The following is a 12,094-nucleotide window of genomic DNA, read 5'->3' on the forward strand; positions in this document are numbered from 1 at the left end:
GTTAATGTTGGATAAAGTAAGGAAACCGCACAGCAGTGTTTGTTTTGGTGAAAAAGAGAATTTATTACCAACGAGGTGAAAATACCTGGTTACGTGTGGGTTGGAATTCAATAATTTACGTGGATTTCTGACAGGCTTTTACTCGAATTTTTCATGTGTTTACAGAGGCAGAATTCCACCTTCTGCCAGTTGCTGCTGGCCTAGTCTTCCTTCTAGAAGTCAGTCAGGGGAACACACCCTCCCCAGGAGGACAGACTCGGGGTGGCGGGGGGAGGGGAGGGGCGGATTAGGCCGCCTGGCTGTTCTCCGCACCACAGTCTCAGAACATTCCAAAATGTCAGTCAGTGAGCAGACCCTCCAGAATGCTTGGGTTCTGCAGGCACAGCCGGAGGCCTAGCCAAAGCTCTCACCTGGGAGGCACTGCAGATGCCTCTGAAGCCTGGCTGTGTGCTGGGGGCCTGACAGAGACCCTCACAGACCTCTCAGGGTGAGCGAGGTCCAGTGGGATGTCTATCCAAGTCCCCAGAGCCCAGGGGGAGGGTCCGGCAGCCAGCCAGCCCCCTGTGGCAGAGCGCATCGTGGGCCCATAGGGGACAGGCCTCGGGCCTTCACGCAGTGCAGCCGTGCCAAAACCTCCCTTGCTCACAACTGGGGGACGACAGCTCAAAGGTAATGGTAAAAATGTACAAAAGGTCCCTTTTGCAAATATTTATAGCTAGTAAGATAAGAGCATAGCTAGTATTATCCTCAGTTAAATAATAAGGCACCACCTACATACACATACACGCCGTGCACCTAGGATGCAGATGCAGCGGAAACGGACACGAGCATCTGGTAAGGGTTGGTTTGTTTGTGCTATTTTAGATGGAATGCCGACCTTTGGTTGAAAAAGTCTCTAGGTTTTTTCATTATAAAAAACGTTGCATTAATTAAAAGGAAAAAACCCAGCGCTTGCGTCAGCTGGCCCAGCCCTGTCCCGACAGCCTCAACCCAGTGTTGTCCCCCTCCCTAGGCAGGCGCTGGTCACCTGCTCTGTCGGGGGACAGCGAGGGCAGGTGCAAACCTGTTCAACCACAACGTGGTCATTTAAAACTCCCCCCTTCTCATGAGCTTTGCCGCGAACAAGAGGTCAGTGTCTGTCCGGCTGTCGGGCGCCTGTGAATCTGGTGCTTAGTATCTGGCGAGTGAGTGAAGTGGAGGAAAAGCAAGACCCGAGGTCTGCAGGTCACGGGTGCTCCGGCTAAACTGCTCCTGGATGGCCTGGTGCCGGCCCAGGTCGTGGGTTCTGGAGCCGTCCAGGTAGCACAGGGCGACTTCTCAGCAGAGGCTGCCTGACAGGCCCCCCCAGCCTGAAACGGTCCAGTTTAATCAGCTAAGTCCAGGAGAGAAAGTGCGACACTATCGGTCTCGTAACTGAGGCCAGAGAGCCACACAGGCCCCCGCAGCGGGGCCCTCCCAGTGCCCCCGCCCCAGGCTCAGACCCGCCTTCTCTGGGGAGGCGCCAGGAGCCGGCAGAAGGCGCGTCCCGTGCTCACAGGGCACACGCGCCCTGGGTTACTCGACCTTCCAGATGGCGATCTTGCCCTCGTCGCGGCCGGACCCGCTCAGCACGTATCTGTCCTCCGCGGAGCACAGGGTGTTCACCGTGTCCGTGTGGGCCGCCAGCTCCTTCTCCACCGTCTTCCTCTCGGCATCGATCACGTAGATTTTCCCCTTGGATCTCCCCTGCGACAGCCCGGTGCCGCCCACCCAGATCTGCTGAGGAGAAACGGGCACCACACAGGCAGCCCACTCAGAGGTGTGCGGTGCTCTCGGGCACCCGCAGACCCACGTCCTTCCCGGCCCGGCCTTGACCAGCAGCCCCGGGGCCGCCGTACCTGCTTCTTCACCTGGATCATGCAGTGGATCCTGGAGCAGTCCTGCAGGTGGATCCTCTGCGGGGGCTGGGCGAGGTCCTGCAGGCTCCACACGTAGATGTCGTCGTACCCGGCACAGGACGCCCAGAGCTGCTCCTGCTAAAGGGGAACGGGTCACGACGCGGGCGGTGGCAGCCCAGTGGCACGGGGGCACCGGCCCAACCTGCCGCACGGGTTACCTCGGGCATGAGCTGGAAACCCAGGAAGGAGGTGCTTATCTCTTTAAAGTTCTCGCCAATCTTCAGTTCTTGATGAAGAAATCCAGCCGTGGTCACGACCACGATACTGTTACCGGTACCTGCGGGGCGGAAGAGCCAGCATGAGGGGCAGGCAGAGCGAGCTCGGAGCACAGGGATGAAAGCGCCGGGAGAGCTGCAGTGTGACCTGCGGTGTGACCTGCGGTGTGCCCGGTGGGGCCACGGCTCCTGTACCACATCTGACCGTGGTGTCGGCATCTCTAACTGTAGCTGCCCCGTGGCGCCTTCGCATTTTCTCGCAGGGGCACTCAGACCATTAGCCCCATTTTTACCGACAAGGAAACGGCTGGAGTCCAGCACCCTCTTCTGAGGCTTTCGGAGCCCTTCCTGCCACGGTTATTTGGCATTTCCTATCACTTGAGGCCACAGCATCTGCTACCCCCGGCGGTGAGGATTAGAGCTCTAGGTGATGGTGCCCCGCCACGGGACATGTCTCTCTGTTTAAGCTCTTCTCTGTCTCTTTCTGTTACTCACTCCAGCAAACCAAGAGTTTCCACATCACGAGAGCTACAGGTCATCAAAATTAGTACCGCAGGTAGGAGGTCAGATCAAGGGTGCAGGGGAGACGGAGTCGGGTTCAAGGGAAGGTGAAGAGCTGCAGGGCTGTCCTCTCTTGGCTTTTACTGCCTGCGTCCTCCACCTGCCACCCTGTCCTGAGGCCACCAGGACAGGAGGACACAGCCCTGCCCTCAGGCAGTGCCATCTGGCTCCAGAGGGAGGGGGCACGAGTCCCCAAGGTGGGCTCCGGCTTCCTGTCATGGTGGGTGGACTCCAGGTCCACAGAGAAATGACCCCTCTGTCCTTGGCTGCCCTCAGGACTCGGAAGCTCAGCTGGGTTCTCAGTCACAGGTGGCGAGAGCCTGCCCATACCTCTCTTTCCTGCCTGAGACCTAATAAGCAAACCCCAGCATCCCTCCTTTTATCCCGAGATGCCATTATCCACTTGGACTAATTAACAGGCCCCTAGGATGCCGCTGCCTGTCAGCAAGACCTGGGTGGCAGGAAGTCCTGCCAAGAGGCGCTAATGCCCCCGGGGGCGTGCCGACCAGCACGCTCGCCGCCCGCCAACTGCACAGGGCGGAGTTCACAGCGACCCTGCTTGTGCGAGCACGTAGGGGCCCTGCTGCACACGGAGCGGGGGACGGGGGCGACAGATGTGGGTGAGACCCATCACTGTCCTCGAGGTGGGCCGGGTACCCAAAGGGAAGGTACCCCTGCCGGGGGCGGTGGAAGGGAGGAGGACCTGGGGAGAGCTCTGTCCACGAGATCCGGGGAAGCGGTCCTCTGGGGTAACTGTCACCAACCCTCACACTCACGGACGCTCCAAGGCCCGCTTTCTGCCTCTCACATCTCCCAGCCGTCAGCGTGCTCTCCTGTGGGAGGGATGGTATTTCCATCTCACTTTCCAGATGAAGGAACAGAGACTCCAAGAGAGCAGGGGACCAGCCCAAAGTGACCAGTCATCGGTGACAGCGCCTGGATTTGAACTTGAATGCACACGGAGGCTGCAGCCTGAGCCACAGGTGTGCCAACAACATCACAGAGCAGACCTCCGGCCACAGGGAGCAGGGACGGGGTCCGCCCCCTCCCAGAAACGCCAGGCCTGGGGGAGGGGCAGTGCTGCAGTAAAGGCAGCTTCCATCCAGACACAGGGAAGGCATGCAGGGTCTGAAATACTGGGACGCAAGTAGAAAGGGAAGCCGGGGACCCTCAGGCTCACCTCGCCACGGGCCTGGGGAGGAGTCAGAGGCGTCACCTGTCCCCCACCACACACACTCTCAGGCCACACCTCAGTGCCCACGGACCACAGCTGATGAGTGACCAAGGCTTTAGCTGTTATCCTTGTTTAGATAAAGACTTGGAACGACACTTCACAGCAGACACTCTCTTTTAGCCAAAGAAGCCCTGCTTTCCTCTTGTCCTTTTCTCATTGTTGTTAAATAGGAAAACTACTTACTGTATTCGTTAAGTTGAAAAATAAGAGGGATTCCATCCTGAAAACAAGGTTATCCGTCCTCACTCTAACCTGTCATGTCTCTCACTAAATTTAACAGGCAACTTTTGGTCCAAAATGCGTCCACGGATGGACACACGCACATCTGACAGTCACTGGAGGTCAACCAAAGCTGAGGGATGTGGTCTTTGAGAGAAAAGAAAGACACTCAGTGAGCTGCACAGTTACGTGGGCTTCCTCTGAGGGGACTTCCTGGCTCTTTGTGGGGCACTGAGGGATAAAAATTCTAGCAGTACGTAGCAGGCCATCTTGGGTCGAGGGTGTAGTTTGGGGCTGCCGCTGCCAGTGTGGCTGGAAATAGAGGGGGGATATCTCCCAAATGAGGGATCCCCAAAATGCATGTATAAATTCTCCTCAAATCCTTGGCTGACTCCCAAACTGTGTATAAACAGCAGAACTGGCACATTCAAGACCTGAAGAGAGAGTTCACAGGGCTACAGAGGTAAGAGTTCAAAGTTCTAGCTCATCCCTGTAGCAAAGGCGTGGCATATACCTTGGGCATTCCTCGAAACCCTACAAGGGCCATGCTGTGAGAACAAAGACCACATACCAGGACTAAGGTCGGAACTGAAATATACTCACCCCAGAAAAGCCTAAGACCAAGCCTCCCCACAGGATCCAGATGATCTGCCAGTAACTTAATGACCTTCTAGAACAAGACCTAAGGATACCGTCCAGAGTCTCCTCAGCATGTCATTAACAATATCCAGGATGCAGTGAAAATCACAACACATGTGAAGCTTGAAGATGCGACTAAAAACCAACAGGAAACACAGTAGACAGAAGCAGACCCCCGGATGATCCAGTATCCAGCAGACAAGGACTTTAGACCAACAATGACAAATATGTTTTAAAACTTAGAGAAAGATATGGAGAGGATAAGTGAAGAATATAGGATTTAGGAGAGAAAATCAAAGTTCTTTATAAAATAAATGGAAGTTCTAGAACTAAAATGAAAGTTTGCTGGATAGGTTTAACTGCAGACAGGACACAGAAGAAGAGAGGTTCAGGTCTTAGCCAGACTAAAGCACACAAGAAAAAGAAGGAGAAAATTATAGCAGTGCCTGAGACCTGTGGGACATTATCAGATGGTCTAACTAACAATATAATTATATGCAATTATAATATACATTACTAATATATAATTAGAATCCCAGAAGACACGGAGAGAGAGAATGGGCAAGAGAAATAATGGAAGAGGTAATGGTTAAGTTTTCCCCAAATTCAAGAGAGTAAACTGCAAGCAAGATAAACACAAAGCCCTTCACACCCAAGCACACTGTAGTCCAACTCATGCAAACCAGAGACAGAATCTTAAAAGCAGCTACAGAAATCACATTATAGTCAGCAGAACAGCAGGAATGACGGCAGACCTCCCGTCAGGAACGAGCTAAGCTGCGAGATGATGGAATGATATTTCTAGTGTGCCGGGAAAAAAACAAAAACCATCAGCCTAGAATCTGTTTACAACAGACTCATATCAGAAGAAATACTACAGGAAATTCTTAAGGCTAAGGGGCAGTGATGCAAGATGGAAACCTGGATTTTAAGAAGGAGTGAAGCTCAACCCGAAATGGTAAATATATGGGCAAAAATAATTTTTTTCTTAATTCCTTTGAAAGACCATTGAGCACTTAGGCAAAATTTTTAAAAATAGGTTTATCACAATCATAGAAATAAAATACTGCATTTAACAACAATAGGAAAGGGAGAGAAAGAGGTAAATGGAATTAATTTTACTGCTGTGCTCTGTGTCCATTATACATGAAGTGGTGTGTAACAGTTATTTAAAGTAGATTGTGAGAAGGTAAGGTTGCACATTGAAATCCTTAAAGCAACCACTAGAAAGTGGAACAAAAAACACAGAGTTAGGGACTTCCTGGGCAGTCCAGTGGTTAAAACTCCACACTTCCACTGCAGGGGGTGTGGGTTCGATCCCTAGCTGGGGAAGTAAGATCCCACATGCTGCATGGCATGGCCCCCCTCCCCAAAAAAAACCGAACATAGAGCTAAAAAGACAATAAAGAAGATTAACTTGAATTTAAGAGCAGTCTAAAAGGAGGCAGGAAAGGAGGAACAAAAGAAAAAAGTACAGATGTGAAAAATGGAAAAAAAAATAAGGGTACACTCAACCATACGATTAATCGCCTTGAAAGTGAGTAGACTGATTGGCACAGGGTATGAATAGACATTTCTCTGAAGAAGACACACAGATGGCGAGCAGTCCATGAACAGATGCTCCGCGTCATAAGCCATCGGGGAAACGCAAGCAGACCCGCAACGAGATGCCGCGTCACGCCCACGAGGACGATTACGGTAAAAAAAACAGATAATAACAAGTTCTGCTGAGGACGGGGAGGAATGGAAGCCTCACATCCGCTGCCAGGGATATAAAACGGGGTGGAAAAGAGTGACAGGAGAGCCGATAAGCAAGCTGTAGCATTCACACCATAGGAAGAATGAGCTACTGCTATTCAGACACTGCGGATGAGTCCTAAAAACACCATGTTGCCGAACTGAGCCAGACGCAAAGAACACATGGTGTAGAGCCCACGTATAGAAAGTTCAGGGACGAGCACAACAAGCCCGTAACAGAATTCAGGAGTTGTTTCCCTCAAGCGGGGGCCACCTGGAAAGGGGCACAGAGGGACCAGCAGTGGTGATGGAAATGTTCTGTGTCTTGACTGTCGGGTGGTTATGTGGTGTATACTTTCGTCAAGACACAACAAGCTGGACGGTACGGTACTGGCACAGAAACAGAAATGTAGATCAATGGAGCAGGACGGAGATGCCCGAGAGAAAGCCACGCACCTACGGTCACCTCATCTATGACGGGGGAGGCAAGAATATACAATGGAGGAAAGCCAGTCGCTTCAATAAGTGGTGCTGGGAAAACTGGACAGCCACAGGTAAATCAATGAAATTAGAACATTTTCTAACACCATACACGAAAATGAACTCAAAATGGATTAAGGACCTAAATATAAGGCTGGACACTTCTTATAAAACTTTCTGAGGAAAACACAGGCAGAACACTCTATGACATAAATCACAGCAAGATCCTTTCTGACCCACATCCTAGAGAAATGGAAATAAAACCAAAAATAAACAAATGGGACCTAATGAAACTTACAAGCTTTAGCACAGCAAAGGAAACCATAAACAAAAAAGACAACCCTCAGAATGGGAGAAAATATTTGCACACGAAGCAACCGACAAGGGATTAATTTCCAAAATATACAAACAACTCATGCAGCTCAATATCAAAAAAATAACCCAATCAAAAAATGGGCAGAAGATCTAGACACTCCTCCAAAAAAGACACACAGATGGCCAAAAAAAACAAGAAAGCCACTCAGCATCACTCGTTATTAGAGAAATGCAAATCAAAACTACAATGAAGTATCACCTCACACCACTAAGAATGGACATCATCAGAAAATCTACAGGGCTTCCCTGGTGGCGCAGTGGTTAAGCATCTGCCTGCCGATGCAGGGGACACGGGTTCGAGCCCTGGCCCGGGAAGATCCCACATGCCGCGGAGCAACTAAGCCCGTGCACCACAACTACTGAGCCTGTGCTCTAGAGCCCGTGAGCCACAACTACTGAGCCCTCATGCCGCAACTACTGAAGCCCGCACACCTAGAGCCCGTGCTCTGCAGCGAGAAGCCACCGCAATGAGAAGCCACCGCAATGAGAAGCAGCCCACGCACTGCAACAGAGTGGCCCCCACTCACCGTAACTAGAGAAAAGTCCGCGTGCATCAACGAAGACCCAATGCAGCCAAAAATAAATAAGTAAATTAATTAATTTTAAAAAATCTACAAACAATAAATGCTGGAGAGGGTGTGGAGAAAAGGGAACCCTCCTACACTGTTGGTGGGGATGTAAATTGATACAACCACTATGGAGGTTCCTTAAAAAACTAAAAATAGAACTGCCATATGACCCAGCAGTACCACTCCTGGGCATATACCCTGAGAAAACCGTAATTTGAAACAAGATACATGCACCGAGTGTTCATTGCAGCACTATTTACAATAGCCAGGACATGGAAGCAACCTAAATGTCCATCAACAGAGGAATGGATAAAGAAGATGTGGTACATATTATACAATGGAATATTACTCAGCCATAAAAAGAACAAAATAATGCCATCTGCAGCAATATGGATGGACCTAGAGATTGTCATACTGAGTAAGCCAGAAAGAGAAAGACAAATCCCATATGCTGTCACTTACATGTGGAATCTAAAAGAAAAGGTACAAATGGACTTATTTACAGTAAGTACAAAACAAGTAGAGTCACAGATGTAGAAAACAAACATGGTTACCAGGGGATGGCGGGGGGGATAAATTGGGAGATTGGGATTGACATATACACACTACTATATATAAAATAGACAACTAACAAGAACCTACTGTATAGCCCAGGGAACTCTACTCAATATTCTGTAATGGCCTATATGGGAAAAGAATCCAAAAAAAAAAAAGCGGAGATATATATATAACTGATTCACTTTGCTGTAGCCTGAAATTAACACAACACTGTAAATCAACTATACTCCAATAAAAATTTTTTAAAAACACAACAAACTGTACATACGTTTTGTGCATCTCATCATACGTAAAACATGCTTCAATTTAAAAAGCGTTCACGACCATCGCCCATGCTACCTGGCATACATACACCAGGGAAGACTTCAAAGTGCAGGCAACCTCCGTGCGGTGATGCTCAGAAAATGCAGAACGCCCACGTCACTAGGCACAGCGTCTGTACCTCCCGTCAACCCCGAAGTGCCCCCCTCAGACCCCCAGACGTCCCCGCCCGAGGTCTGTGCTGGGAGGGGCAGAGGGGAGCACACAGCACGGCTGGGGAGACGTGACCCGCACGCAAACGACCGGGCCACAGAGGGCTGCCGGGAGGAGTGGCAACGGCCCCGCGGGGCACGGCGAGAGCAGAGACAGGAGCAGGCGGGGAGGCCGCGCAGGGAGTAGGGCCGCCGGGGACGCAGCGAACTCAGGAGGGGTGTGGGGAGCCGCGTGCATCAAGAAGGAACCAGGGTTTCACAGTCAAAGTTGGAAACGCGCGTGGCAGAGGAAAGGGGCCTTGGCTCCCCTGCCGTTAGCCAGGAGCCAAGGGCAGGGACCAAGCACTTACAGCACCAGAGGCGGCCGCCGTGCAGTCTGATGGCCGAGAGCCCGTCGCCCGGCAGCTGGAACCTGCTGGTCACCTGCAGGGAGCTCGCGTTCCAGGCCAGGACTGTCCCGTCCGCGCTGCACGAGTACACAGTGCTGTGGGGTGAACACGCATGCAGGCGCTTAACTGTGGCCCCGAGAACACCGTGTGCTTTTCAAGTTCCCACCAGGTAAGCATCCACAGCACGGCCAGCGAGACGCCAGCGCCATCGGGGGGGCGGGTTTCTGAGCGCCCCCCCCCCCCCCCGGCACCTCCACCACGGCTGCTGCCTCCGCCAGGAATTGTGAACAGAGCCGTAAAGGGCTGTTATCTAAAATCCACCCCTCCCGCCAGGGACCGGGAATGGGAATGGCACACGCCCCCTCCAAGCTCAAGTCCAAGGATCAGCAGCTGCGGGGAGGCGGCCCTTCCACCACCTGAGGGCATGGCATCTTCACATGAGGACCTAAGTCCACCCTACTGAGGACAGGCGGCGGCCCTGAAACTCGGGGCACAAGGGGATGGGGGTGGCACAGAGGGAAGCAGCAGAAAAGCTTAGGAGCTGTGGCCACCTGCGCCCAGGGCTGGGGCTGCCCGTTCAGGGTGGGTGACCTCAGCATACCTCACACACCCACTGAGCCCCGCTTCCTCACAGAGGGAAACAGGGACCCCGCCTGGTTCTCGCGTCTCCCCTGGGCACCTGCTGTGTCCAGGCCCTGTCCCAAGCACAGGACACGGCAGACAGCAGGACAGACACAGGGCTGCCCTTGGGGGGCGGGCATTCTTAACCTGGTAAAGCCAGTGAAGGATGAGGTAAATACATCTTACAGGTTGAACTGTGTCCCCCAAGAAAGACGTGTTGACATCCTAGCCCCGTAACACCTCAAAATGCTACCTTATTTGGCAGCAGGGCCTTTCCAGAAGTAGTTAAATGCCGCTAATAGTTGGATGGACCCCCATCCAACATTGACCTGTGTCCTCATAAGAAGGGGACATTTGGACACGGGCACACAAGGGGTTCCATGAGAAGACATGGGGTTAGGGTGATGTGTCTACAGGCCCAGGATGGCAGGCAAACACCAGAGCCAAAGAGCAGGCAGGGAAGGCGGGGTACCAGCTGCTATGAGCACCGCATGCACGCTAGACTCGGTCTCCAGCAGAGGCCGCTGCTCTGCACCCATCATGGCCACACCACACAGGAATGTCCCCGACTCACCTTCCAGACCCGCTTTGCTTCCCCTGCGCAGCCCGGGCCCTGCAGGCCATGGCCCACGGCCATGGGAACCCTTCCCTCTGGCACCCCTGACCCACGCAAGAGCCAGACGGCCCCTCCTCCCAGGGGAGCCTGGCCGGACCTGGGTGCCTGCGCTCTGTCCTGCACGACCAGACCCGTCACGCTGGAGCGGTGGTCCGTGAGCTGCTTGTTGCAGGACATGCTGTGGACGTTGATGATGTAGATGACCGAGTCCTCCGAGCCGACCCACACCTGGGTTTGCTCCGCCATCACCATGCAGTTCTGAGGGGGCCGAGGAGAGAGCAGAGCAGTCAGTTAGTTCCCCGTGTTCCCGGCAGTCGTTCTGTCCTGTGCGCTCACAGCCAGCGCTGAGCCGCCGCTCAGGGACCGACAGGCTTAGGGTCCTGCCGGCCTCTGGTCACGCTCTTGTCATTCGATCAACACATCATCTTGCCGTGTGTTCCTGTTCAAGGATGCCTCTGACCCTTGAACGACACAGGTTTGAACTGCATGGGTCCACGTTTTCTCTGTAAAGCACATTCCAGCCTCTGGCACCTCAGCTCTATACTAGGGCACCATGTTAAACAGCAAAATCACGATAAAAAGCACAGAAATGTGAAGAAGGTGGCACTAAATAGGCCGTGAAAAGGACACGTGTGTACAGTTCGAGCTGAACCAAGAAGGCGGAGTCGCCTGGCTTGAGCTCGGCTGGAAACACGCACACAGCGCCCATTTCTCCCTGCTCTGGAGACGGGCATGTCTGCGGAGAACCATGAAAGCGCCGTAAGTATCTGCTCTGGAGCTACAAATAAATTTTAGCGGGTAGGTAAGTTTGCAGATATGGAATCTGCGCATAATGAGGACAGACTGTATATTAGCCGGTGCTCTTGCAGCCAAGAGGGCAGCGCTCTCGGGGATTCCGGCTTAGCACGGTCAATGCCAGTGACCATCTTCAGACTTTCTGAAATTAGAAATTAAGAACTAAAACACTGAAGAGTTATAAAAGCCACATAAACATGTGAAACGCAAATGTGTCTGCCTGTACATCTCAACCAACCCGACTGCATCCCTAAAACAGCGTTCCCTAAACGTTGCCTGAGCGGTGTCCGACTCTATCCATGATATGGGCAACATTTTACTGGTAACCAAACGAGGGTCTCAGATTGTCAGATCCAAGCAGATTTCAAAGAGCAACAGTTACATCACTGTGGAGGGGCTGAGGCTAGATCTAATCCTGTATAATCAGTACCGATGGTGCTAACTGGTACTTATCTTTGTCAGAAGAAAGAGCTCATAAAAATTGATAGCTTTGGGGGCTTCCCTGGCGGCGCAGTGGTTGAGAGTCCGCCTGCCGATGCAGGGGACGCGGGTTCGTGCCCCGGTCCAGGAAGATCCCACATGCCGCGGAGCGGCTGGGCCCGCGAGCCATGGCCGCTGAGCCTGCGTGTCTGGAGCCTGTGTTCCGCAACGGGAGAGGCCACAACAGTGAGAGGCC

The 12,094-nt window shown here is 52.6% G+C and overlaps 1 protein-coding gene across 2 annotated transcripts in view; it reads right to left on the reverse strand.

Annotated features, from left to right (window-relative positions):
* Positions 1-92: 92 nt before the first annotated feature.
* DENND3 (DENN domain containing 3) overlaps positions 93-12,094 on the reverse strand; it is a gene marked incomplete at its 5' end in the record, with an annotated part of 59,600 nt that continues 47,598 nt past the window's right edge. The window contains 5 exons of one of the 2 annotated variants that reach the window (XM_082675121.1): positions 93-1,755; positions 1,878-2,015; positions 2,096-2,214; positions 9,348-9,481; positions 10,721-10,881. In XM_082675121.1, the coding sequence (XP_082531247.1) occupies positions 1,555-1,755; positions 1,878-2,015; positions 2,096-2,214; positions 9,348-9,481; positions 10,721-10,881 (753 nt within the window). In that variant the 3' untranslated portion in view covers positions 93-1,554. Of the gene's footprint in view, positions 1,759-1,877; positions 2,016-2,095; positions 2,215-9,347; positions 9,482-10,720; positions 10,882-12,094 lie in introns of both variants that reach the window. The other variant, XM_082675122.1, reaches the window with a different exon arrangement.

This window comes from Grampus griseus (assembly GCF_964374135.1).
Source record: "Grampus griseus genome assembly, chromosome: 17".
NCBI classification, from domain to species: Eukaryota; Metazoa; Chordata; class Mammalia; order Artiodactyla; family Delphinidae; genus Grampus; species Grampus griseus.